Source organism: Palaemon carinicauda, chromosome 15 (genome assembly GCF_036898095.1).
Source record: "Palaemon carinicauda isolate YSFRI2023 chromosome 15, ASM3689809v2, whole genome shotgun sequence".
Lineage (NCBI taxonomy): Eukaryota > Metazoa > Arthropoda > Malacostraca > Decapoda > Palaemonidae > Palaemon > Palaemon carinicauda.
In genome coordinates, this window is record NC_090739.1 from 67,578,886 (window position 1) to 67,605,094 (window position 26,209).

The 26,209-nt window shown below is 42.6% G+C and overlaps 1 protein-coding gene across 3 annotated transcripts in view; it reads right to left on the minus strand.

The window, feature by feature from the left end:
* Positions 1-26,209, minus strand: part of LOC137654652 (POC1 centriolar protein homolog A-like) — a 99,504-nt gene that overhangs the window by 53,672 nt on the left and 19,623 nt on the right. For all 3 annotated transcript variants that reach the window (XM_068388476.1, XM_068388477.1, XM_068388478.1), the window contains exon 3: positions 18,895-19,007. In XM_068388476.1, coding sequence (XP_068244577.1) covers positions 18,895-19,007 — 113 coding nt within the window. The remainder of the gene's footprint in view (positions 1-18,894; positions 19,008-26,209) is intronic.

The following is a 26,209-nucleotide window of genomic DNA, read 5'->3' on the forward strand; positions in this document are numbered from 1 at the left end:
AGGTGCTGTTCCCCAAAAGTGGGGAAGATAAAAGAAAGAAAGAGCCAGTCATTCTCATCATTCACCCAGACTTAATCCTGGGTAACCTATGCCCTCCACAATCTGCTACTTATCCATCAAGAAGCCTAAGGAGTCTAAACCCCTTGTTGTGCAGCCCCCACAGGAACACTGGAGAACGTCTCCATGTTCCTGTGGTTAACATCTTGCATGTAATGGGCAGTGAAGGTCATTTGACCCATACACCTCCTTGTAAGACCTGTGTCACAGAGTGGTTCTTCTTGAATACTAGGGATGTACTAAAGGCCCTAATGTCATGAGCTCTGGGTCATCTTGCATGTGAAGTATCAGGATTTAACGATCGGTCTATGACCTTGCGAATCCATGCAGAGATCGTGTTTTTGGTGAACTTTCCCTTAGCATTCCTTGTGCTAACGAAAAGTGCTGTCACTCGGGGGCGAGCTCCTACGGTTCTCTTGAGGTAGTACCTCAGACTCCTCACTGGACAAAGTAGCAGTTGATCTAGATCATCGGTTGCATTTCGAAGACCCCAAATCCAGAAAGGACTGAATCTAGGATCCGCTACTCCCAGATTTTGAGACTTGGCGATAAACTGAGGGATGAAGACAAGCATTACCTCTCCCCAACCCCTTGAATGGGAGATATCGTAGGAAAGACCACGGAGTTCACCAACTCTCTTGGCCAAGGCCAAAGTGAGAAGGTAAACCGTCTTCTAGGTCAGGTGAAGATCCGATGTCTGGTGTAATGGTTTGTAGGGGGCAGCCTTCAAAGACCAAAGGACGTGAACCATGTTCCAAGGAGGTGGTATAACTTCTGATTGAGGACAGGTAAGCTCAAAATTCTGTATGAGAAGAGACAATTCCGAGGAGGAAATGTTAACTCCTTTCAGTCTAAAGATGAGGCTCTAGGCTGAGCAATAGCCTTTCACCACCGAGAGAAGCTTTTCCTCCTGAAGGTATTTAACGAACCCCGCTATTACTGGAATAACGGCATCGAGGAGAGAGATAACCTTTCCACAACACCAACCACAGAAGACAGTCCACTTAGCCTGGTAAACACCAGCTGAAGATTTCCGTAGGTATCCAGACATCCTTCTCGCAACTTGTTGCAAAAAGCCTCTCTGTGTGAGGAGATGCTGGATAGTCTCTGGCGTGAAGACGTAGGGATCCTACAGTCTTGTGGAAGATGTTCACATGAGGTTGTCTAAGAAGGTTGCGTTGTGGAGGGAGTTCTTTTGGGACTTCTGTCAGCAGCTGAAGAAGGTCTGGGAACCATTCTGCACACCATAGCAGAGCTATGAGGGTCATTGCCAGGTTTGAGGATGATTTTACCCTTGTTGAGCACCCTTCTTATCAGGAAGAACGAGGGAAAGGCACAGACGTCGATGTTGTCCCACCGTATTCGGAATACATCCTGCCAAAGGGCCTGGGGATCCAGAACTGAAGATCAGTAGAGCAGGAGTCTGTTGTTCAGTGACATTGTGAACAGGACCACTGTTGGGGAACCCTAAAAAGTCAGGACTTTGTTGGCTATCAGATGGCTCAAAGACTACTCGGAGCCCACTATCTGAGTCACTCTGCTCAGATTGTCCGCATTCACACATTCCTTTTGCCTGGAATGAAGCGGGCCGATAGAGATACGGAGTTGTCTTCTGCCCATCTTAGCATCACTGCTAAATGGCAAAGGCACTGCAAAAAGGTACCGCCTTGTTTGTTTAAGTATGCCACTAATGTGGTGTTGTTGCTCATCAACACCACCAAATTACCCGCCAGGAACTGATGGAACTGCTGCAAGGCTAGGATGGTTGCCCTCATCTCTAGGAGATTTATGTGCTGGTAACTATCGGACTCTGACCAGAGCCTGGAGGTTGAGTGATGCAGCACGTGGGCCCTCCACCCTTCTTTTAACGCAAAGAAAGAGGATAAATTCGGGGGGGGGGGGGGGGGGGGGGGGCAAAAAGGTTGACCCCTTGACGGAAATTCTCGTCTGCCACCCACCATATCAGGTCTGTCTTCTGCTCTGGCCACATAAGGATCATTGCATCCATAGTCCCCGTGCTTAACCCATCTGGATATTAGCTGAAGTGAAGAGATCGAATTCATAGGCGGCTGTTGCGGAGCGGACTAGACATTCCAGGGATGATAGGTGACCTGGTGGGCTGAAAGTGTGTCTCGATGAAGTGAGGGACTTACCACCTTCTTCAGCCTCTGGATCCTGTCATCTGAAGGGAAGACTTTCTGTAGGCTGTTTGTGATGGAAGCAGGGATGATTTCTCGAGATTTACCTCAATCCCAAGATCGCAACAAAACTCGAGGAGTCTGTCTTGGTGTTGAAGAAGGGTAGCCACGAGTCTGCTAGGATCAGCTAGTCATCCAGGTATCTTAGGAGACAGATGCTGAAGTTGTTGGGCCAGGTTGACACGTAGAGAAAAAAACTCACGAAAACCCGAGGTGCTGTTGAGAGAACGAAGCACAGCACCTTGAACTGGTAATTCCTATTGTTGTGGATGATCCTTAGATACTTCCATGATGAAGGGTGCACTGGGATCAAGAAGTACAGGTAGTTGTCAACTTACGACCAAGAATTAGGATTGAGAGACACGTCTCAAGTCAATTTGGACGTATGTCAAACTTAAAAAGTGAAGCCTCCGTAGATTTATTATGCTGCATCAAGATTCTTCAATCATGTAGTCATATTTCATCAATATTTTCTTACTGTATATCCTAATATTCATTTTCTTGTTTCAGAGGCATTCATATGTTCTATTAAAGCATTCTTTTTTAAATTTCAGGAGCATTTTACCAATGAACAATTGCCACCTATTTTTTTTTTACCTTTGGTTGTGATCAGCTGGTCTGAAGGTCCCGCTACCGTATCGAGAGACTGCTCATATACGAATAAGCCATATCTTGTATATAATTTCTTAATTTATTTGAAAAATCTTCAAGATAATTATTACACCAGCACCAATATGTTACAGGATATCATAGTTTTCATACAATTCGTTTATAGCCAATATTATTAGTTACCATACGAATAGGATACCTCTTTTTCTGAGTGATTGTGAACGCGTGCGCGTACGGATAGTTCATTTTCAAAGCGTCATGCAGTATTTAACTTTTAGTTCACTATTAAGCCTTCATATTTTATTAGAGATTACAGTTAACTCCCAGTCAAATTTATTGAGATATATTCTGTTAACACGAAATGTCCGATGTTACAAGAGTTGAATTTTCTGCCTAAGAGCGAGACATTAATAAGAATCTATTTAAGCTTAAAAACAAATAAATTTTAGTTTTTAATGTAGTACCAAAAAAGTAATCTAATTTTAAATTACTGTATATTGCGAGAGTAAAAAATAAACAACTGATACATTTACCAATATCTATATTCAATATCTTTGTTTATGTCACAAAGGTAGATGGCTGTGGATCGTCAGCGTCAACAGCCGATTCGTCTGTTGTTGTTGTTCGATACGCATTTTAATAATAAACTGGTCGAGAGTTCATTGAACAGTGTTCTTTTTCTCAAGGATTACGTGATAGGGAGCAAAATCACATCAACAATACTCTGTTAACTATGTGAGCATAATCGTGATACCGTCGGGACCTTAAAAACAGCTGACAATAAAACCAAAATAAAAACAATCGGTAATTGCAGTTGTTAAAATACCTCTTGAACAGTTAATAGAAAAGTGCAAAAATGATTACACGAAGTTCAGATAATATCAAATACCATGATTATTTTAGACATCTTTCAGTTCATATACGTTATGTTGTCGGCTAAAGCTACAAATCGGCTGACGAAATCGAATGACATCTTCATCCCTGCTCACGGTCGAACATAGATTTAAGCAAAGTAAGTTTATATTGAGTGTAGTATTTATCCGATATGTTCTAAAGAAGCAAATATTTCTGTTAAATCTGTTGAGAGAGAGAGAGAGAGAGAGAGAGAGAGAGAGAGAGAGAGAGAGAGAGAGAGAGAGAGAGAGAGAGAGAGAGAGAGAGAGAGAGAGGGGAGGGGGGATGAGAGCAAAGCAGGCAACAGCCGACAGTGGTGACAAAAGTGATGCGTCACAGTGTGAATGTACATGGGTAATAACTTATTTTACTATAAAATAAATACAAGTAGAGTAAGAATGTGTGTTTTTATTGTTTCTGTGACCCTCAAATATATCAATACTGTATGTGTTTGTTCAAGTTTCGTAATAACAAAATCCCAAAATAGACAAACTTTCCTAATGTCAAGGAATGTAACACCCACTATTACCATTATTTCTTATGGAGAAATTATGTTCCGTTAACACGACCTCTCCAGGAACATAACCCTCGTATTAACACGGAGTTAACTGTTTTGTGTTTAATTGTGGTTTACTATTTTTCAATTTCGGGAGAATTTCAATAATCAACAATTACTTTTGTTTTACTTTTAGTAGTCATCAGCTGATCTCAAGTTCACGCTACCATATTGCGATTGTGCGCACATACAGAACGAATAACAGTGTAGTTTATATAATCTTCTTAACTTATTCGCAATATCTTCATAATGAATATTACATCAGTACCATTATGTTATAGGATATCAGTTTCCATACAGTTCGTTAACATCCCTTATTATTAGTTATCATAGTCTCTATCTCTCTCTCTTTTGATAGACAGCCAACATGGTTTTAGACGAATCTTTTGGAATTTATTTATGTTTAGCATCTATGACAAAAGCAGGGCAAGACATCATAGACCTAGGCTTTCAAAGGGCTTTTGACAAAATTCCTCAAAAAAAAATTAATGGTCAAAATTAGAGCACTAGGCATCATTGACGAGCCTGCTGAATGGATCGAAGATAGGCTAACAAACAGAAAACAAAGAGTTGTACGTAATCAATTGAGAAGCATCAGAGTAGGCAGCCGTAACAAGCTAAGTACCTCAAGGATCTGTTCTTAGATCATTGCTATTTCTGATCTACATTAATGACAGATTTAGGATTAACTAGTAGAAGTTCAGTGGCTACTTTCTTCTTGGTAAGGGTAGAAGACTCTTTGACTATGGTAAGCAGCTCTTCTAGGAGAGGGACACTCCAAAATCAGACCATTGTTCTCTAGTCTAGAGTAATGCCATAGCCTCTGTACCATGGTCTTCCACGGTCGTCTTGGGTTAGAGTTCTATTGCTTGAGGGTACACTCGGGCACACTATTCTATCTAATTTCTCTTCCTCTTATTTTGTTAGTTTTTACAGTTTGTATAGGAAATATTTATTTTAATGTTATTTTAGTTCTTGAAATGTTTTATTTTTCCTTATTTCCTTTCCTCACTGGGCTATTTTCCCTGTTGGGGCCTCTGGGCATATAGCAAGTTGCTTTTCCAACTAGGGTTGTAGCTTAGCAAATAATAATAATAACAATAGCCAAATTTGCCGACAATACTAAATTGGGCATAAATGCTGTGAACTCAGAATACGTAGAAGCCTTATTGGAAATTTAAAGTCATGCACATAGGTCATAGTAACCCACAATCAGATTACTCACTGCTGGGTAATGAAGATCTCGGTACAGTATTATTATCAGCATGGATTTGAAGTTCACCAAACAGAACATAAAAGCTGAAAAGAAAGCATAGAAACTAATATGCTACATAAAAAGGGCATTTAAAATACAGAAACAAAGACACTGTACTACAGCTGTACACATCACTACTAAGACCCCATCTAGAATATAGAGTCCAATTCAGAAGGATATAGACAAACTGGAAGGAGTACAAGCTAGGGTCACCAAACTAGTTCCAACACTTAGGCAATTTGGATATAAACGGAGGATGGAACGTTTGAACTTATTTGATCTACAAACTCGACGATTAAAAAGACAGTTAAGAGGCAATCAAAATTCATAAAGGAATAACAAATGTAGATCCAAACAATCTATTCACAATTAGGACAGACATTTATATATTGCTCTCTCTCATTTTTTTCTTTAAATCTCATGATTATTTGTTTACCATGAATTTTATTGTAACAACAGAAAAGGGATTTTGACGTAGGAAAAATCTATTTCTGGGCGAAGGACCTGTGCCGCCCAGTGAATAAGCTCCATTTAGCACTTATTCTTAGGTAATTTACTGCTAAATATACCAGAGAAAAAATGTAAAGGAGTGCTAGGTTAACTAGCTCGCTCACCTATTGGTGTCGGTATAAAATTGGGCGTATATTCCAGAGGTCCCGCACTATTTAGATTAATCCACGACAGAGAACCCCAATAGAGGAGAGCCGTTCAACCTCACTCGGTACTACTACAATGCATCCGCTCAGAACCCAACTCCTTAGCACCCAAAGTTTGGGGACTCCAAGGGAGAGGAGCTGGGAGGGTTCACTGGGCGGCACAGGTCCTTCGCCCAGAAATAGATTTTTCCTACGTCAAAATCCCTTTTCTGGGCTCGAACCTGTGCCGCCCAGTGAATCTATACAAGAGAAAAATGTCACCAAACTTGCAAAATAAAGGAAAAAACATAAGCGTAAGAGAAAAACAGGATGCTTTAATCAGAGATGAGTACCAAAAAACAATTATAAGGGTATCTTAAATATGAACATAAATCCAATAAGGTAGGTATAATAATGCCGTGAGTGATAATATATACAGATACTCAGGAGCATAAAATTTACAAATATAATAACAGTATTCAGGTGCGCGACCAACGAATACAATAGGGTATAAATGAGGCAGGTAAGAGGGAGAGATAAAGAGTCAAGGCATTAACCTGAGAGTTACTCGTGAGTAACTACGCTCCCTGCGGCTACTGTAGAAAATTTTAGGGCTTCCAAATGTTTAAGGTAGTGTTTCTTGAACACTGACGGTGATTTCCACCCTGTATACCTGGAAAGGTCTGTAAAATTCATGTGGTGAAAGAAGTTCACCGAGGTGGCAACCGCCCTGATATCATGTGCAAGAGGAAAAGAGTCAGGGTTAGCTTGTTTAATAAAATACAAAATTTGTTGCCTGATCCCTTTAATAGTAATGGTACCGCCTTGTTCTCTAACGAATAGAGGCCCCGAGGAGTTAGAGGAGGTCCGGGATACATAAGACCTAAGAGTAGTGACAGGGCACAGCGACGGATCTTGCGTGAGGGGAACAATTTTCCAGGAGGTCCATCTGTTTTGAGGGTCTTCATTCTTAGCCAAAAAGAATTTGTTAGGAGAAAGAAGGACCTCTCCTGAAGGCAGAAAGTCAATATGACCCGGGTCTCTCGACAAGGCTGCCAATTCAGAAATTCTTGCCCCGGAAGCCAAGCTCACTAAGAAAAGTGTTTTCCTGAGAAGGGGCATGTAACCACAAGAACTGTTAATGGTATCAGAAGCCAATTTGAGTACGTCATTAAGGAACCAGGTCACCGGGGTAGGACGAGTAACCGGTTTCAGTCTGGCACAAGCTTTCGGAATTGAAGCTAACAAAGAGTCGGTTAAGTCTATGTTAAAACCCACTAGGAAGATCTTTTTCAGAGCCGATTTAATAGTGGTGATAGTATTGGCTGCCAGACCTGATTCTAATAAAGATCTAAAGAAAGTGACTGTAAGGTTCAAGTTCATACAGTTCACGTCTGAGTCTATTAAAAATTTTGCCAACTTTTTAACTGCAGAGTCATACTGACGGATGGTGGAATCCCGTTTATCCGATTCTAGGAACAAGGTGTTTTGAGGATCAATATTGGCACCATGCATAGCCGCAAACTTCATAAAGTCCATAAAGTTAGGGCGCTCTGAATGTTTGAGAAAGCGTACACAACGCGCGTTTGTACTATCTGAGACAGAACCGGATTGGGTATCGGGCGAGGGTATAATCTCAACTCCCGCAGGAGAGGATACCAGTTGCTCTTGGGCCAGTTGGGTGCGACCAAGGCTACTTGTCCCTTGAAGGATCTCAGTTTGTCTAGAACTTTCAGCAAAAGATTCACCGGGGGAAAGAGATAAATCTTTTCCCAGTTGTCCCAATTCTGTGACATGGCGTCTGTGGCGTAAGCCTGAGGGTCTAGATTGGGAGCCACATATACTCTCAATTTGTGGTTGGATTCCGTGGCGAAGAGGTCCACTTGGAGACCGGGAACCTGAGAGAGAATCCACCGAAATGACTTTAGATCGAGTGACCATTCCGATTCTAGAGGGGAGGTCCGGGACAGGGCGTCTGCCACTACATTCCGGACTCCCGCCAGGTGGACAGCTGAAAGATGCCAACGGTTCGAGGCTGCTAGGGAGAATATGGCTACTAGAACATGGTTCAGAGGCCCTGACTTTGACCCGCCTCTGTTGAGGCAGCGGACCACCACTTCGCTGTCGAGGACCAGACGAAGGTGTTGTTTCTTGGGAAGAGCGAGACGTTTCAGGGTTAGAAGAACTGCCATGGCCTCTAGCACATTGATGTGAAAATGGCGGAACAAGGGAGTCCAAAGACCTTGAACTTTCTTGAGCTGAGAATAGCCGCCCCAACCTGATAGGGATGCGTCTGTGTGAATGATTAATTCCGGAGGCGGAAATCGAAGGGGAACTGACTTTGACAGACTGTTTGCTCTTGTCCAAGGAAGAAGTCTTTCCCGTAGAATGGGAGGAAGGCGGACTTTCCTGTCCCGGAGCTTCCGGTTCGCCCTCGAACGCCAGACACGATTGATATCTTTCAATTTTGCCTTCAGAAGAAGATCCGTCACTGAGGCAAACTGAAGGGACCCCAGAATCTTCTCTTGGAGTCGTCTGGAACTTACTTTGTCTTTGAGAAAGCGTTTGGTGTTCCTTGCAATCTCTAACCTCTTGGGTCTGGGAAGACACAGAGTATGAGATATAAGATCCCATTGCAGGCCGAGCCATTGGAACTTCGATTTTGGAAGAAGACGGGACTTCTTGAAGTTGATCTGGAAGCCTAGAGATTGAAGATAATGGATGACTTTGTGAGTGGCTTTTAGGCAATTTTGGGAGGTGTCTGACCAAATGAGCCAGTCGTCCAGATAGGCTACTACTTGAATCCCTTGATTCCTGAGTTCCTGAACAGCGACTTCTGCTAGCTTTGTGAAGATCCTTGGGGCAATGTTGAGCCCGAAAGGCATCACCTTGAAGGAGTAACTTTTGTCCCCTAAGCGAAAGCCTAGGTACGGACGGAAGTGTCTCGCTATCGGGACGTGATAGTAGGCGTCTGTAAGATCGATAGAGGTGGTGACGGCCCCACGGGGAAGTAAGGTCCGCACCTGCGAGACGGTAAGCATTCGAAACTTGTCGCATTGAATGGACAAGTTGAGAAAGGATAGATCTAGAATAACTCTTCTCTTGTCTGAATCCTTCTTCGGGACACTGAACAGCCGACCTTGAAACTTCAGATGTTTCGTTTCTTGTATGGCGTTCTTTTGTAAAAGATCCTGGACAAATTCGACCAGGTCCGGAGTGGAATGTTGACGAAATTTGTTCGGAGGAGGAGGTCCTTGAATCCAACTCCACCCTAGTCCCTTGGAGATGATACTGAACGCCCAAGGACTGAACCTCCATTTGTTGCGGAAGGCATAGAGCCTCCCCCCTACCTGCTGTACCTCAGTATTGGTTTGAGGAGTTGCCTCCACGTCCGCCTCGGAAGTTCTTTCCTCTGCGAAAGGCTCTTCCCCTGCCTTTGTTCTGGTTAGAGCCACGGTGGTAGCCTCTACCTCTACCATAACTCTGGGAAGAGCTATGAGCCTCGTAGGACTGGTTAAAGGCAGGGACATGGCGGAGGCACCAGAAAGCTGGCTCTTAGGTAGCAGAACGGTGACATAGTCATCCGAAGGAGCCCGAGAGGTGGAAGGCTGTGCAGGGGCAACAGAAGATGGAGGAAGAGGCAGCCGGAAGTTGGATGAAGCACTCTGTTGTTGCCTGAACTGGGTGGAGGTATATGGTCTAAGCTTCTTCCTACCCCGGGCTTGATAATTTGCGGGGTCATACTTGCGTTTAGGGGTCAAACCCCAACGGGCTTTAAGGCTCTGATTAACCCTAGTGGCCTCCGCCAAGACTTCCTCTACGAGATCCTCGGGGAAGAGATTTGAACCCCAACAGGAGGACCGGATGAGTTTATTAGGTTCATGCCTAATCGTCGCCTCAGCTAGAACATGCTTGCGACATCTGCGTTTAGCAGTAGCGAAGTCATACAAGTCATAATACAAAGACTGTAACGTAGCCTTGTTGAGAGACTTAAAAATACTCTCCGTATCGTAAGTCAAGGCTATCGACTCCGTGGATGTGGCCAGGTTTAGAGTACGGCCCACACGTAGGCGGGAATCATATTCCTGTTTAATGAGGGATTCCGGGAGACGGGGAAGCTTCTCACTAAACAAGACTGAGGCACAGTCTGCTGCAAGCTTGCCGGAGGTAAAGGTGGTATGGACGTTGTCCCAACACTCAATACCTGAGGGAAGAAGGAGGGAGATTGGATCCACCTCTCGGATGGGAGGCAAGGGCTTCTCCTCCAGAGCATATTGAAAGGCAAGCTCTGCCACTTTATTGACGCATGGAGTCAAGGTGGTCTTGTCCATTAAGAACATCGTAAAGGAGCTTTTATAAGGCGTCAGCATGGTGTTAGTGCAGCCGATGTCATTCAAAAATCTGGCCCAAACAGATTGGGCTTGCTCCTTCGGGAAGATGACCGTCTCTTTGGGGACCTTGTCTAATCGGACTAAAGCTTCCTCGGTAAGTCTGGCATAACCATGAAATGGAAATGCCAGACCCGGAGGAAAGAATTCAAAGTCCTCTAGAGGACGAGTGCCAAGGCCCTCCAGAGTCAACATTCCGTCTGAGAACGGGGAATGAAGAGCCATCCGCCAGGGGTTGTTCTTGGCAAACGGCGGGAGCTTAGAGGCATCCGGTATGAGAGAGCTTTGGACTCTCTCCGGAGCTCCTTGCTCTAAAGCCCCAATTCTCTGACCGAAGTTAGAGAACATCGTGTCCATCCTCGACTGCATCTCCGAAACCAACTTTGCCTGCATCTCCGACACGATGCGAAGCATAGTTGATTCGGAAAGGCCCGGGCTAGCAGCAGGAGGGGCGGAAGGAACTCCCGGGTCATGAGACTTAGAGGAGGAACCAGAGGTCTTTGAAGACGGGTTCGTACCATGTTTAGAGCCATGAGAAGTCTTGTGAGGCTTGCGAGCTTTGGGTAAGGTCCTTGAAGTAGACTTATCCTTAGGGGGAACCGGGTATGAACGTTGAGACGAATCACGGTCCCCAGAAAATCCAAGAAAGGAAGAGCGATCAGAAGAAGAAGAAAGAGCGGGGCTGAGGATAGGAATCTCAGCGCCGGACACACCTGCCTCACTTACCACCCTACCTGTATCCGGCTCGTCTAGCAACATTGGTTCGACGTCCAGGTTCATGGAGGCAACATTGTCCTCCAGACCTCCGTGGGCGTCCGATGGATCTTGCTCTGGGTCGATGAGACCCGTTATAGTGGCATCAATGTGGGCAATGATGGGAGCTGCCACATGCCTAGCCACAGCAGCTGAAGACTTGGCGTTGGGGTAAACCATGGTGCAGTAGTCCTCAGATAGGACGTACGGCCGCTTAGACTTTACATTCCGGGCAAACCCACCAACCCACACCTTCAGTGTGGCCCGAGCCGCAGACTTTTGCTCCGGGGATGCCTGAAATAATAGTGGGAATTATAAAAGGGAGACTCCCAATGGTCCTTCAAGACCATAGATATCTTACTAATAGTAAATAAAATAAGAAGGCAATATAGCCAACGGGACTCACCGAGTCAGATCCAAGGGTAGTGATGAGGTCGAAGCAAATCACACAGTTATCCGGGTGCCATACCACAACGTCTTCCAGTTGAACCCCACAAGGGGCGTGAGATCGGCAGACGGAGTGGCCACAAGGCTGGTGCAGAACAGCTGCACAGGCCGGCGTTAGACAATGCACCATCTGTAAAAAGAATAGTATATGAGAAACTGTAATTCTCTTAAGTAGGGGCGGGTCTGGAGGACCCGGGCCTAACATAGGTCTAACACAAGATTAAAGCTTAACTGTACTATTCTGTAAGTGGCCTAACATAGGTCTAACACAAGAATAGAGCTTAACTGTACTATTCTTTCAAGTAGGGGCGGGTCCGGAGGACCCGGGCCTAACATAGGTCTAACACTAGATTAGAGCTTAACTGTACTAGTCTTTAAGTAGGGGTGGGTCCGGAGGACCCGGGCCTAACATAGGTCTAACACAAGATTAGAGCTTAACTGTACTTTTTTTTTTTTTTTTTAAATTAATTTTTTTTTTTTTTTTTTAGGGCGGGTCCGGAGGACCCGGGCCTAACATAGGTCTAACGCAAGGTTAGAGCTTAACTGTAATAGTCTTACATAGGGGCGGGACCAGAGGTCCTGAGCCTAAACATAAGTCTAACTTGAAACTAAAGTATAACCATCCATTCCGGTCAAGCCGGGAGCATAAAAAAGGATGCAATAACAAGGAATTAAGACACATAGTGTCTGATTTCCCGGGTGGGGTAGACCCCGGGGCCGGGAAATAAAGGTATATTCAATACCAATTCCTTTAGGGACTCCGGGGTAGTGATCTGTCATATATAATCATCATAGGAAATGTTATAAAATAATAGGGGGGCGGAACTGTAACTAAGAACTGCCAATCGAACCCGGAGGGTTTCGTATAACATAAGCCAGAATGAAAAGTGAATATAAAATAGGGTACACCGGGATCCAACTCTGTAGACCGGTGGCCAACCAGACTAGACAGAGACTAAACCGCCGGGCCACCCGGAGGACAAAGTCCATAAACACTTAACTACCCCCTCTAAAAGGAGGGAAGGCAACGGTCCCTTAGTGGAGGGGGGAGAAGCCTAGCCTCCCACCTAGCTAGAGGGGGAGCGTGGGGGAGGATCACGTGATACAAGGCAGCAGGGCTACCAACTGACGATCCCCAATCAGACAGATCAAACGGAGTAATGGCACAAATATTCATTATAATAATAATAATAGCGTTAAATATATGAATAAACACATAGAAAATTTTTGGGCAAGGCATGCAACATAAATAAATAAATCACAAAAGACACACCTGATGGCTAAAATAACATTGCCGCCTTAGCACGGTCGGCAGCCATAGCGATACGTAAATGATATCGGCCCAAAAATTGAACCACGAGGATTCTAAACGCTAAATAATGAATATTCACAATAACAAATAATATTTGATAATAAAAATAATACACATAGTAACCCCGCAAGTGAAAATTAAAAGCTCTCAAAAACAGGAGTACCAACTGTAGTGAAATCAAGCAAGATCGGTATGAACGAAGAGAATAACTCCTATAATATAAATATTAAACGATCTAGGTTGCTCAAAACACAGTAAAATCCAGCTTGGTACTTAACTTAGACGGTGTCTCCTGGGAAACCGACGAAGCCATAATTCACTAGAAAATATCCAAAAGCGAGAGCACCAGAAAAAAGCGGGTTACTTTGAACGTTGTGCTAAAAGGAGTTGGGTTCTGAGCGGATGCATTGTAGTAGTACCGAGTGAGGTTGAACGGCTCTCCTCTATTGGGGTTCTGTCGTGGATTAATCTAAATAGTGCGGGACCTCTGGAATATACGCCCAATTTTATACCGACACCAATAGGTGAGCGAGCTAGTTAACCTAGCACTCCTTTACATTTTTTCTCTGGTATATTTAGCAGTAAATTACCTAAGAATAAGTGCTAAATGGAGCTTATTCACTGGGCGGCACAGGTTCGAGCCCAGAAATGCTTCATTTAACTGAATAGTAATTCCCTTGACAATTATTGGACTTATAAACGAATTAGTTTTCATCTCATCAAAATGTTATGTTAGCCACACGAGGTTGAGATGGCGTAGAATCGAGTGTGCATACACAGAGGTGTAGAGAGGCGTAACAAAGGAGTAGTTGTGTCTGCGGTCAAGAGTTTGTGATTGAGTGCACAAGGTAAACAAAGGCGTAGTTGGGTGAGCCTCGGCGTAGCTGTGCTAGGTAAGCTCAGAGCGCACTCTTCAAGTCGACAGCTATCAGTGTAGAGGGGAAACGGTCTTGCTCCCCTTATTATTATGTGAAATTCTTACTTTCACCCTTGTAAAAGGTATGCACTTGTTTTAGTTATAATTTATGTGTTTTAACAACACTTGATATTGTCTATTGTGGTTATCTTTTTAAATGTAATAACAGAATTATCAAATTAGGTTACGATAATTTTGCCAGTATTAAAACTGCTTCATGCTGTGCTTACATGTGGTTAGGATTTTGCCCCCAACCGTAAGTTAAGATGTGCAATATTATTCCCAAATTTGTGAAAGTGTTTGTTCATGAGTTGCCAGGCTAACTGTGCAGCGTAACCAGTAGGTTAGGTTAGAGTTCAGTATAGCCTAGGCTACGAATTGCAAGTTGTTTGACATAGGATCGTTGTCCTAAATGAAGACTTTGTATTACAGGATACCTGTTTGAGTACCTGTCATGTACTAGCACTTGAAGAAGAAATAAAAAAGATCCCGGGAACCAGCCTTTAACTAAGTCTAGACTTAGAGTATAGTCTATGCCTATGATATATACGGTATTAGCCTATGCCAAGACTTGGTTTGTTATAGATAGGCTAGCCAGGAATAAGTTGATTGTCCTAAATTGAATGGTAGCCTCCGAATGTAAGTCAGTACAATTGACGATGGTAAGAGAGTTAAGTGAAAAGTCATTGTTGGAAACGGCATGACATATCAATAAGTACATATTTAAGTTAAAAAACAATAAACAAAACTATAGTAAATAACATATTGTAACATATTTTCATTTTAACCTAATGATTATCTATTTAAAATTAATTCTATATAAAAAAAGAACATATTCAAGTTAAAAATCACAATGAAGTGTACTGTGTGGTAGGTACGAATGCACAATGCTACTACGTATGCATATCAAACACATTAACAATTTATTTTCTTTTTCATTTCAGTAACTGAATAAAAGATATCAATACATTTTTCCTTTTAGTTTAATGGATATTCATTTACAATTAATTTCATATCAATGAGTACATATTCAAGTTAAAAAAAACAGTGAATATTACTTTCTGGTATGTACGAACACACAATGCTACTACCTGTACTCATAACAAACACAGCAATTTATTAATCTTTCATTTTGATAAATAAAAAACATATCGTGACATTTTTTCCCTTTAAATGCCATACTTTTTTATTTACAATTAATTTTATATTGTGGTTTTCATACATTTTGTTTTAAGCTATTATTATTAATCATCATATGAATAGGTTGCCCCTCTCTTTTTCTCTCTCAGAGGTGCCTTACTAACCACATAAAATAGATTTAACAGAAATCTTTGTTTCTTAAGAACATATCAGATAAATGCTACACACAATACAAACGTTGGCTTTGCTTAAATTTAAGTTCAATCGTAGGCAGGGATTAAGACGTCATTCGATTTCGTCAGCTGATCTGTAGCTTAATAGCCAACAACATCACGTATATGAATTGAAAGATGTCTAAAATAATCCTGGTTTTCGACGTTATCTAAACTTCGTTTAATCATTTCAGTACTTTTCTATTATCAATTCAAAATGTATTTTAACAACAGCAATTACCGATTGTTTTAATTTGGTAATGTTGTCAGCTGTTTTCAAGGTCCCGACAGTATCACGATTATGCTCACATATAGTTAAGAGTATTGTTGATATGATTTTGCGCCCTATCACGTAATTCTTGAAAAAAAGATCACTGTTCAACAATCTCTTGACCAGTTTCTTATTAAAATGCATATCCAACAACAACAACAGACAAATCAGCTGTTGACGCCGACGATCCACAGCCATTTACATATGCGATGTAAACAAAGATATTGAATATAAATATTGGTAAATGTAACAATTAAGTTTGTCTTATACTAACACAATATAATTTGTATAACTTAATTTGTTATTCAACCTTTAAAAAATTTTCTATTTTACACTATCTTACAGCAAACCACAATCATAATTAGCCACAATGTGCTGTAAACATGCTAAATTGTAAACAACTACATTTACAAGTATGGATGTACATTAATTTGTAAAATTATATCACTTTTTATGGTACTATATTAAAAACTAAAATCTATTTGGCTGTAAGCTTAAATAGATTCTTATTAACCTCTCTCTCTCTCTCTCTCTTGCTTAGGCGAGAAATTCAACTCGTGTAACATCGGACATTTCGCGAAATCAGGTTAACAGAACTCGTGTTAACGGGGCGTTAACTGTTGCTGTGTAGATTTCCTCGAGGAGGGGAGTTTGCCTGCACACCTCACTATGCTTAGTGTCAGGTGGGATCTCCTCCCATGAAAAAGCGTGGTCTTACAGGAAAGGGTTTGTTGGCCCATTACGCAAACAATACAAACCCTAGCCAGGTTCACAAAGGGGGTTACTAAGTCAGGACCAGTAAACTAGTTGTTTGTCCAGGCTCGCCAGCCAACACAAACGAGAACCGGCAACCGCCAGTCAGCGTTTGCGACCACCAGTGAACACTGGCGGGGAGTGTTGACTCTTATGTATAAGGATGGGTACAGGTAATGTAAGTGCACACTGGCAATCAGGGTCTCGCAAACTCGCATAGGTACTAAGGCGAGCAACCTTGGTTGTTTGGAGACCTCTGTCAGGCAGAAGAGCTCAGTGAATGAGTACGCAACATTGCGCATGATTTCTCTGTAGGACTAAAGTATTTACGAAGTACTCATGCTTGTTCTACCCAACCACAGGGGGTTGGTGAGTAGCCTTATGTCCTCCCCTCACAAGAGAACGAAAAAAGGCAGTGCCGAACTCAAAGAACAGTAGTTTCTTCTTTGTAAGAGTTTGAAACCATGAGACCCAGGTCCCAAAGAGGCTGGCTTCACAAAGCTCCATGAGCTTTGTTGTGCCCAATTATTATTATTATTATTACTATCCAAGCTACAACCCTAGTTGGAAAAGCAAGATGCTATAAGCCCAGGGGCTCCAACAGGGAAAAATAGCCCAGTGAGGAAAGGAAATAAGGAAATAAATAAATGAAGAGAACAAATTAACAATAAATCATTCTAAAATAAGTAACGTCAAAACAGACATGTCATATATAAACTTATAATCCCGAAGTTATAATCTAAGAGATTTGTCAATGGAAGAGGCGGCAACCGCAAGCGGTCAGCGGGCATCACAATCTGCAGCAAAGACCCCGAAGGAAAAATGTTTATGTGATTCGATTTTGTTCCCTGAGGGTACGACAGCGAAAAGCAGGAACTTCATGCAGTTGCCTAACTCCGTCATGTCCCAGCTCTGAAGAGCTAGAGTGGGCATGGACGAATCCAATTCTTGCTGGAGGAATTCCAAGGAGGAAACCACTGAGGAGAAGGCAGTCTCTCCCGCAGGCAGGAAAGGTGACCAACAATTGTGGCCTTTGTCGGGAGCTCTCCTAATAAGCGCTAAGATTTCTGAACATTGGCCGCTGGAGGGTAACTCTCCCTCAGAAGGGGAAGTTGCCCAACACCTGGAGACGGACCTCCAGACAGCGCACTCTGCTTCCCATCAACGAGCTGAGCTTAAGTTGAAGGTCGACATCGATAGCTGCCTATGAAGCATAGCCAAAGCTAGTTTCTGGATTCATCCCAAAGGGCTGGGAACAGGTTGCCAGTGCTCTTGTTCCTACGCCGGAGCTGCAGGAACGAAGGTGAGCAGAAGTAGAGAGTTCTGCAACTAACTGTAGCACCATTGGAGCTGCAACAAAAGAGACTCCCCCAGTGGTGGCCTCCATTGCTTCGTTAAGAGAAGCGACATACTTTAGTCTGCACCTAAGGGAAGTCCAGGGTCACAATCTGAAAAGAAAAAGGACTTTTAAACTTTTAGGTCAGTTCCTTCTAATCGTTAGCTGGTTAAAAGGTTTTGAAGGGAGAGCAGGACTATGTCTATACTATACCGAGCTAAAATAAAAAGTGACGATTTGTTACTAGTGCAGGTGTGAATAGGGTGGATGGTCTACCCACCGCTCCTCCTCCGCTAACTAGCGGAGGGTAATTACACCTCGTAAAAAAACTTAACAGCTGGTTTCAGTTATTGCCAAAATATCTCTCCATTGTAAAGAGCATAAGGGTTTGTATAATGTTGGAACAAATACTGCTGCTATCTAAGAGGTTTGACAGTGGGCCAGCTATCAGCAGGTAGTGCGTGCCGGTTGTTGACACCTCGTTATAATTTCTAATCGCCGTTTTATAGCTTTGCTGTTATCATTTACTTATGTAAAAGGATGATAGTTTGTAATTGTGTAGGTACAAATATGAATTAAAGAAACCAAGTAAATAAGATATAATTACAAGTGGCACAAAAATCAACAATGAACATAAAATGAACATAAAAGGAAACAAGCTATACAGTTTTACGGTGGCGAAGAGTACTACAGTATAGTCTAGTAAACCATAGCATTGTTACAGCTGTTAAAAAAGCAGTGTAATTACAACTGACCGTAACTCTAAAAACTAGGCACTTTCTAGGCTTTCTACTGATGAAGTAGACAAAGTTAACTAATAATGAATTCCAAACGAGGGATTAAGTCGAGAAAAGAGAGGAAAAGGCGGTGCATTTTAAACATGTGTTATGGGTGAACAAAGATAACTTATAAATATGGGAGCAGCAAATAATAGAGCACCGGTATAGGGCAATACCAAAATTACAGCCTATGTTAACAAATAGATAGCATGGTACACTGCAAATTAGGTCTCTATTGAATCAAACTTTTTTTTTATTCTCATCACATTTAACCCATAGAAATAACACTATGCATAATGAAAAATACATGCAACATTTTTATAATTCTAGATAAAAATCAAAATAAATAAAATTTTAATACTGTACTGTACGTTAAAACTAACCTCTAACATTGGGCACCCAGAGGCGAACTGAACGATCACGAGAACAGGAAGCCATGAGATTACCACTTGGTGAAAAACAAACATCATACACCGAATCAGAATGGCCCACAAATCTGCAACCAAATAAACATGAGCATAAATATGAATACTCTAAATCAGGCATGGGCAACATGAGGCATGCAAGACTTTCTAGATTACTGAAACATTTTAAATTATATTTATTTATACCAGTAATCACTATTACTTTCTTTAGGAAATAATGAAAAACAAACAAAACAAGGTAGAATTGCAAAAAAAATCAACACTGTATATATTGGGCAAGTAATATTTCTTGCATATGTGTATTATGCAGCCCTCTCTCATTTGGATATAATAAAATGCTGGCCCCCAGTTGATAAAAAATTGTCCATGCCTGCTGTAAATCCTAAATTAAAAAATGGGTTGAGGTGGGTAAAAAGATATAGATTGAGTAAAAAGATCTGGTACTGTAGAAAAGAGACTTCTAAATTTAGTAAAATTGACTGATTGAAAATTTCATGTCAAATTGGTGTCACAGCAATGGTCAGTAATAATAAAAAATAATATTTTCTATAATTGAAATTCATTACCACAATTATTAGTTTTCATTGTTTCATTTTCAAAGTATTGGAAAAATGTAAAAGAAAGATTTAAAAGAATTTAAAAAATTAAATATTCCCAAATTTTATTACCAATTTTGAGTGTATAAACTTGTTTCTTACAAACGCTGTAAAGATAGAATTTTAATGATTTTATCTATTACTGTATTTTGATATTTACCTGTAAGTCACACTACTAATATACTTGAAGCGTAAGCTTTTTAACCTTAAAAATCAAAGCAAAAGTTTTCCCCCTCACTCCCCTATATCCCTACCATCTGGAAGACCAGCTCGACCAAGAATATACTCTGCTGGAGTTACAAGCTTAATAATTCATATCACTCTCCTTGCATCTTCAGATAGGTAGACCTGTTATGATCTTCACCATTTTTTTTTGGAAAGGTTATCAGTTTTACCTTTTATGTTCATAGCATCTAGACTAAGATTAGCAAGAGATACCTTCTGGTTTTAACTTGCATTTTTGTGCTAAATGTTCAGTGGATAGGCTGTTATTAAAAGGCATAACCCACATTCTCTTTGTACATGTGTCTGGGCTAACAATGTCATCTTCACAATATATTTTGGAGAATGTTTTAAAATTTCGGAGAAAGATATGTCAGGAGAGTTGAAAGGGATTCCTTTGGTTAGACTTTCTTCGTCCAGCTATCAAGTAAGATTGGCCTGTACCTCCTGTCCTACTAGAGCAGGATAGAACGGGGATCTCTGGTAGAGATGACCATGACTCCCCTGAGGAACAAGCTTTTCGAATAAAGATAGATGGCTGAGAAGACTTGACAACATCGAGTTGAAAGTACTGTTTTGGACACAACAATTGTGATACCTATGGGAACTTGCCGTGTGATCGTCTGATGGAAAGACTCTTGTTGCTGCTGTGCTTATCAGATTGCCCAATACTTTAACTTTGCTCGGGGGAGATTCGAAACCTCCAAATTTCAAATGATCCACCGACAGCGATAAAGGTAAGGCGATCTTGATCCTGCAGCTACTACCTCTGAGAAAGCAAGAATCAACTAATTGGCGAGATACATCAAGACATATACCATATTAGTGGAACCCAAGCTGCCAACAGTGTGAACACTTGAGAGAACAGCTGAGAAGCAGTGCATAGTCCAAAACACAAGGTTTTGAACTGTGTACCCAGCTCCAGTATGGAAGAAACAGAGGTACTTCTGAGAAGAGTGATGAATGGGTACAGTACTTGGAAGTACGTTTAATTCAAAGCCACTGAAAGCATGAAGTCTCTAATGGAACTCAATAGTACCATTTCCATCCAGAACCTGACTGCTGTTCAAGGGAAAAGTGGTGAACAATTAAAATATTTTAAGAAGAGTAACCACATTAAAACATCTTTCATATGTAAACTATAAAATCTTTTGCTGCAAGTTTGAACTTTTGAAGTTCTCCCAATTCAACAACCCAATTAGGAAGATCATTCCACAACTTGGTCATATCATCATACATACATATACGAAGGCACTTCCCCCAATTTTGGGGGTAACCGACACCAAGCAAATGAAAAAAAGGGGAACTTTCCTCTCTACGTTCCTTCCAGCCTGACAAGGGACTCGACCGAGTTTGGCTGGTACTGCTAGGGTGCCACAGACCACCCTCCCCAATTATCCACCACAAATGAAGCTTCATAATGCTGGCGTAGAAGATTAGAGCACACAGAACTCCAAAGTGGTGTGGGCAGGATCTGGTTGGACAAACTGGGAGAGTTCTTAGATCCACAGACCCGATCAACAACTCAATTCATAGCTAAACAAGCAAGATACGATCATGCCAGCTCCAAAGGAGACCTCAGCCCTTGAAGGACACCAAGAGCTGATCTGTGAATACCTTGCAAAAAGCCTTTTGCTTGGAGGTGATGTGGCTAGTCTCCAAGTGTGAAGTTCCAGCAACTTCACAAACTAAAGGTAACTCTGAAGGAGCAGCTGACATAGAAGTGTGGACTGTTGGGGTAATTCTCTTGTGAATTCAACTAAAAGTGCAAACAGATTGGGATACCACTTTCCAAGCAGCCATCTGGGAGCCACCAGGGTTATCCTGAGTCCTAGCGTAATCAACATTTGCGGATCAGACTGAATGGAGGAAAGGTGTAGGTGTCCAGGAGATCCCACGGGTGTTGGAAGGCACCTTCAAACACAGCCAATGGGTCTGGAATGGGGAAGCAAGATACAGTCACCTTCTAGTTTAGCCACACGGTGAACAGGTCGATCACTGGAGAACCATACAGAGCAAGAGGTCTCTCCACTACACAAGGAAGTAGGTTCCACTGACCCTACAACCTGCTCATGAACATTAAGTATCTGCTAGTATATTCCTCTTGCCTGGAATGTACCTGTCATTTAACTCTGCTGAGTGAAACACTACCCAGATGTGAACCTGCTTTGTTAGCTAGTAGAGAGGTCATGAAACCACGCCCCCTTGCCTGCTGATGTAAGTCACCATAGTGGTGCCTCCTCAAACATTCTCGGAATGCTAAAAGTATTATAATTGCTGCTTGCATTTCTAGGATATTGATGGGCAGATTAATTTTTTTTTATGACCACATCCCTATGATGACCAAGTCGTTCAGATGTGAGGCCCACCCATCTTTCAAGGCAACTGAGAACAGTTGCTTGCCTGAAGGTGGGGAGTTGAATGGGATATTACTGGTGAGGTTTTCCTAGTTCAGCCACCAGGTGTGATTGACATGAGCCTCCTGTCCTGCTGGAACAGGAAGGTATAGGCAATTCATCAAATACCACAGAAGAGATCTCTGGTAAAGACACGTTGAACAAGATTTTCCAGCGAGGAGAGACAGCCGAGCTGAGAATAATGTACTGTACTATCTTTGACAGAAATGGTTATGCTCCTCCTTGAGCCTGCTGATGCAATCGTTTGACAGAAAGGTCCTCGCTGCTGCCGTGCCTATCAGCATACCCAAGTACTTCAACCTTCTCTTGGATATGAGATTTGAATTTTCCCATTTTATCAAAATTCCCAGATCATGACAAAAGAAGAAAAGCCAATCATCTTTTTGTGAGTGGGCCCAAGCTACTACCAAGGTTAACACCTGAAGAGCAGTACATTGTCCAAAGCAGGCTTGAACTAGTACATCATATCATAGAGGGAGGAGCGGAGGTACTTCTCAGAGGATTTGTACACAGTTACTTGAAAAGTGTCCTTCAGATCAACTAAAAGCATGTAGTCTCCATCTCTGATGAAACTCAGCACAATGTACTGTTTCTATCCTGAGCTCACAAACTACTTCTGTGAAGAGAGGTCAATGACTAGTCTCCAGCCCCCAGTTGACTTCACCAGGAAGAGTAAACTATAGAAGCCCAGAGACTTGTCTCAAATAACTTTGAGCATATTCTTCTCCAAAATCCTGTCTACCTATCTCCACAAGGGCAGCAGTTCTGGCAATGTTAGAGGATCAAATGAGAACACTATCGGTATGAGAGATGGGGGATGGCATTCCAGGAGCGTAGTAACTAACCATCTTGAAGAACACTAAATACCCAAGGTTTGGCCCCGTGTCTCTGCCAAGTTACCACAAATCCCTTCAAAGGGCCAGGACCCTTTAAGAAAACTGCACGCTAGATCGGGAAGTCCTGCAAAGCAGTTCTCCCCTTCTCCACTGCTGCTTGCACAACTCCTCAGGAGAGACGTGGGCACCCGAACCAAAGTGTTCCATAGCATCAGAGCTAGTCTGAGCCTACTTGCTTTGAGAATCATTACATCAATGCATCCCTCCTCTTCATAACAAAGTTGGCCCACTGGTTTGTGACTGATGTACCAGTAGCCACTGCCTTCCCATTAGACAGCAATAGACTCCTGCACTTCTCCACAAACTTCATGGCTGATAAACCCTTTGACATTGTGAAGTACGTCACTTCGCCTGACCTCTGGTCAAGCCAAGAGACAGCTTGGATGGAGGCCATGGCTAATGAGTCAATGGCCCCAGACTCAGAACTCAAGAATGTTGATCCTTCTGCCTAGTCTCTCTACAAGGAGAGTTGGGGTCAACCTGAAGAGGTGACGACGCAGATTGCTCTGGTGCGTAGAACCTTCTCTACCTTGAGTGGTGGTGGGGGGATCTTGTTTGACCAGTAGGAGGAAAGAGTTCTCAGATCCACAGATCTGATCATCAACTCAATCCACGGCCAGACTAGCCAGACCTGACCAGGGTGGCTCCAGGAATGGCCTCGACCCTTAAGGGTGCCCCAAAGTGCCAATCAATGGCTGAAGTTCTCCCTGAAGGCTGAGCCAAGGTTGCCCCTCCCCCCTAGTTCATTGCACTTACATATGAATGCAAAAACGTTTACAAAGTAACACCTTGACTTTGGATTGTCTTTCTCCGTCAATACTAGGCAAAGGTCTGGTACCTTAAGGGCAGATGTACACCTGAGTACCCTCATACCCAGCCAGGGCAGAGGGTGCGGCAGGCTGCTCTGGGGTACTGGCCCTCAGACGCCGACTTGTGGTTTTCCATTATACGCATGCCAGCAATGACAGCCTCGAGTGATGCCATCCTCTCAAGCAGGACTACCAAAGTATCGTGACTCGAGAAGGGAGTAAGAGTGGACCCACCATCCACGTAGGAAGGAGGGGTGCCAAAGCTCCTGTGAACCTGAGTAACAGACGCTGTAACCTCAGACAAACCCGGCTACTGTGGTGGATGGAGAAAGCCGGGCCATGGCGTCAAGCTGTGACACAATGTCCGAGCTCAGCCACACAGGACAAAACAATGCGGAGCTGTGGCTCCGGTCCCAGGAATCAAAATGGTATTTTTATTATAAAATAAATTTTTGAATATACTTACCCGGTGAATATATAATAGCTGCTACTCAGCGGCTCGACAGAAAACACACTCAAAAAACTCGCAAGCGATCGCTATGAAGGTTGCGGGTGTGCCCACCAGCGCCAACTATCGGCCAGATACCACTCTTGCATGTAAACAAACCCTTCAATTCTTCTCATCCCGCTGCGTCTCTATTGGGGAGGAAGGGAGGGCCTTTAATTTATATATTCACCGGGTAAGTATATTCAAAAATTTATTTTATAATTAAAATATCATTTTTAAATATTTAACTTAGCCGGTGAATATATAATAGCTGATTCACACCCAAGGCGGTGGGTAGAGACCAGAGTTAATTAAGTTTACAGCGTATAAGCTAAGAGTTTTTGACAGTTATCAATATAACAAAACCAAAATATATAGGTACCTGGTAAGGAAGTTGACTTAGACGATTACTCTGCCTTGTAAGTCTGTCTTCCTCACGAAGCCCAGCGATCCTCTTAGGATGCTGAAAGACTCCCAGGAGCTGAAGTATAAAGGGTTGCAACCCATACTAACAGGACCTCATCAAACCCCTAATCTGGGCGCTCTCAAGAAATGACTTTGACCACCCGCCAAATCAACCAGGATGCGAAAGGCTTCTTAGCCTTCCGTACAACCCATAAAACAATATTAAAAACATTTCAAGAGACAGATTAAAAAGGGTATTGGAATTAGGGAAGTGTAGTGGTAGAACCCTCACCCACTACTGCACTCGCTGCTACGAATGGACCCAGTGTGTAGCAGTCCTCGTAAAGAGTCTGGACATCTTTCAAGTAAAATGACGAGAACACTGACTTGCTTCTCCAAAAAGTCGCGTCCATGATACTTTGCAGAGATCTATTTTGCTTGAAGGCCACGGAGGTTGCTATAGCTCTAATTTCGTGCGTCTTAACCTTAAGCAAAGATCGGTCTTCCTCACTCAAGTGGGAATGGGCTTCTCGTATTAAAAATCTGATAAAATATGACAAAGCATTCTTTGACATAGGTAAGGATGGTTTCTTAACCGAACACCATAACGCTTCAGATTTACCTCGTAATGGCTTAGTACGAGCTAAATAGAACTTAAGAGCTCTAACGGGACATAACACTCTCTCCAGTTCGTTGCCTACGATCTCTGATAAGCAAGGAATATCAAAAGATTTAGGCCAAGGACGAGAAGGCAGTTCATTCTTGGCCAGGAAACCAAGTTGAAGAGAACAAGTGGCTTTTTCTGTAGAAAAGCCGATGTTCTTACTGAAGGCATGAAGTTCACTGACTCTTTTAGCCGAGGCCAAGCACACCAGGAAAAGAGTCTTAAGAGTGAGATCCTTCAGGGAGGCTGAATGTAATGGCTCAAACCTGTCTGACATGAGGAACCTTAGGACCACGTCTAAGTTCCATCCAGGAGTAGCCAAACGACGTTCCTTAGAGGTTTCAAAAGACTTAAGGAGATCTTGTAGATCTTTATCGTTGGAAAGATCTAAGCCTCTATGCCGGAAGACCGAAGCCAACATGCTCCTGTAGCCCTTGATCGTGGAAGCTGAAAGGGAGCGAACTTTTCTCAGGTGTAAGAGAAAATCAGCGATTTGGGCTACAGAGGTACTGGACGAGGATACAGATACTGATTTGCACCAGTTTCGGAAGACTTCCCACTTCGATTGGTATACTCTAATGGTAGAAGCTCTCCTCGCTCTTGCAATCGCACTGGCTGCCTCCTTCGAAAAGCCTCTAGCTCTAGAGAGTCTTTCGATAGTCTGAAGGCAGTCAGACGAAGAGCGGGGAGGCTTTGGTGTACATTCTTTACGTGGGGCTGACGTAACAGGTCTACTCTTAGAGGAAGACTTCTTGGAAAGTCTACCAGCCATCGAAG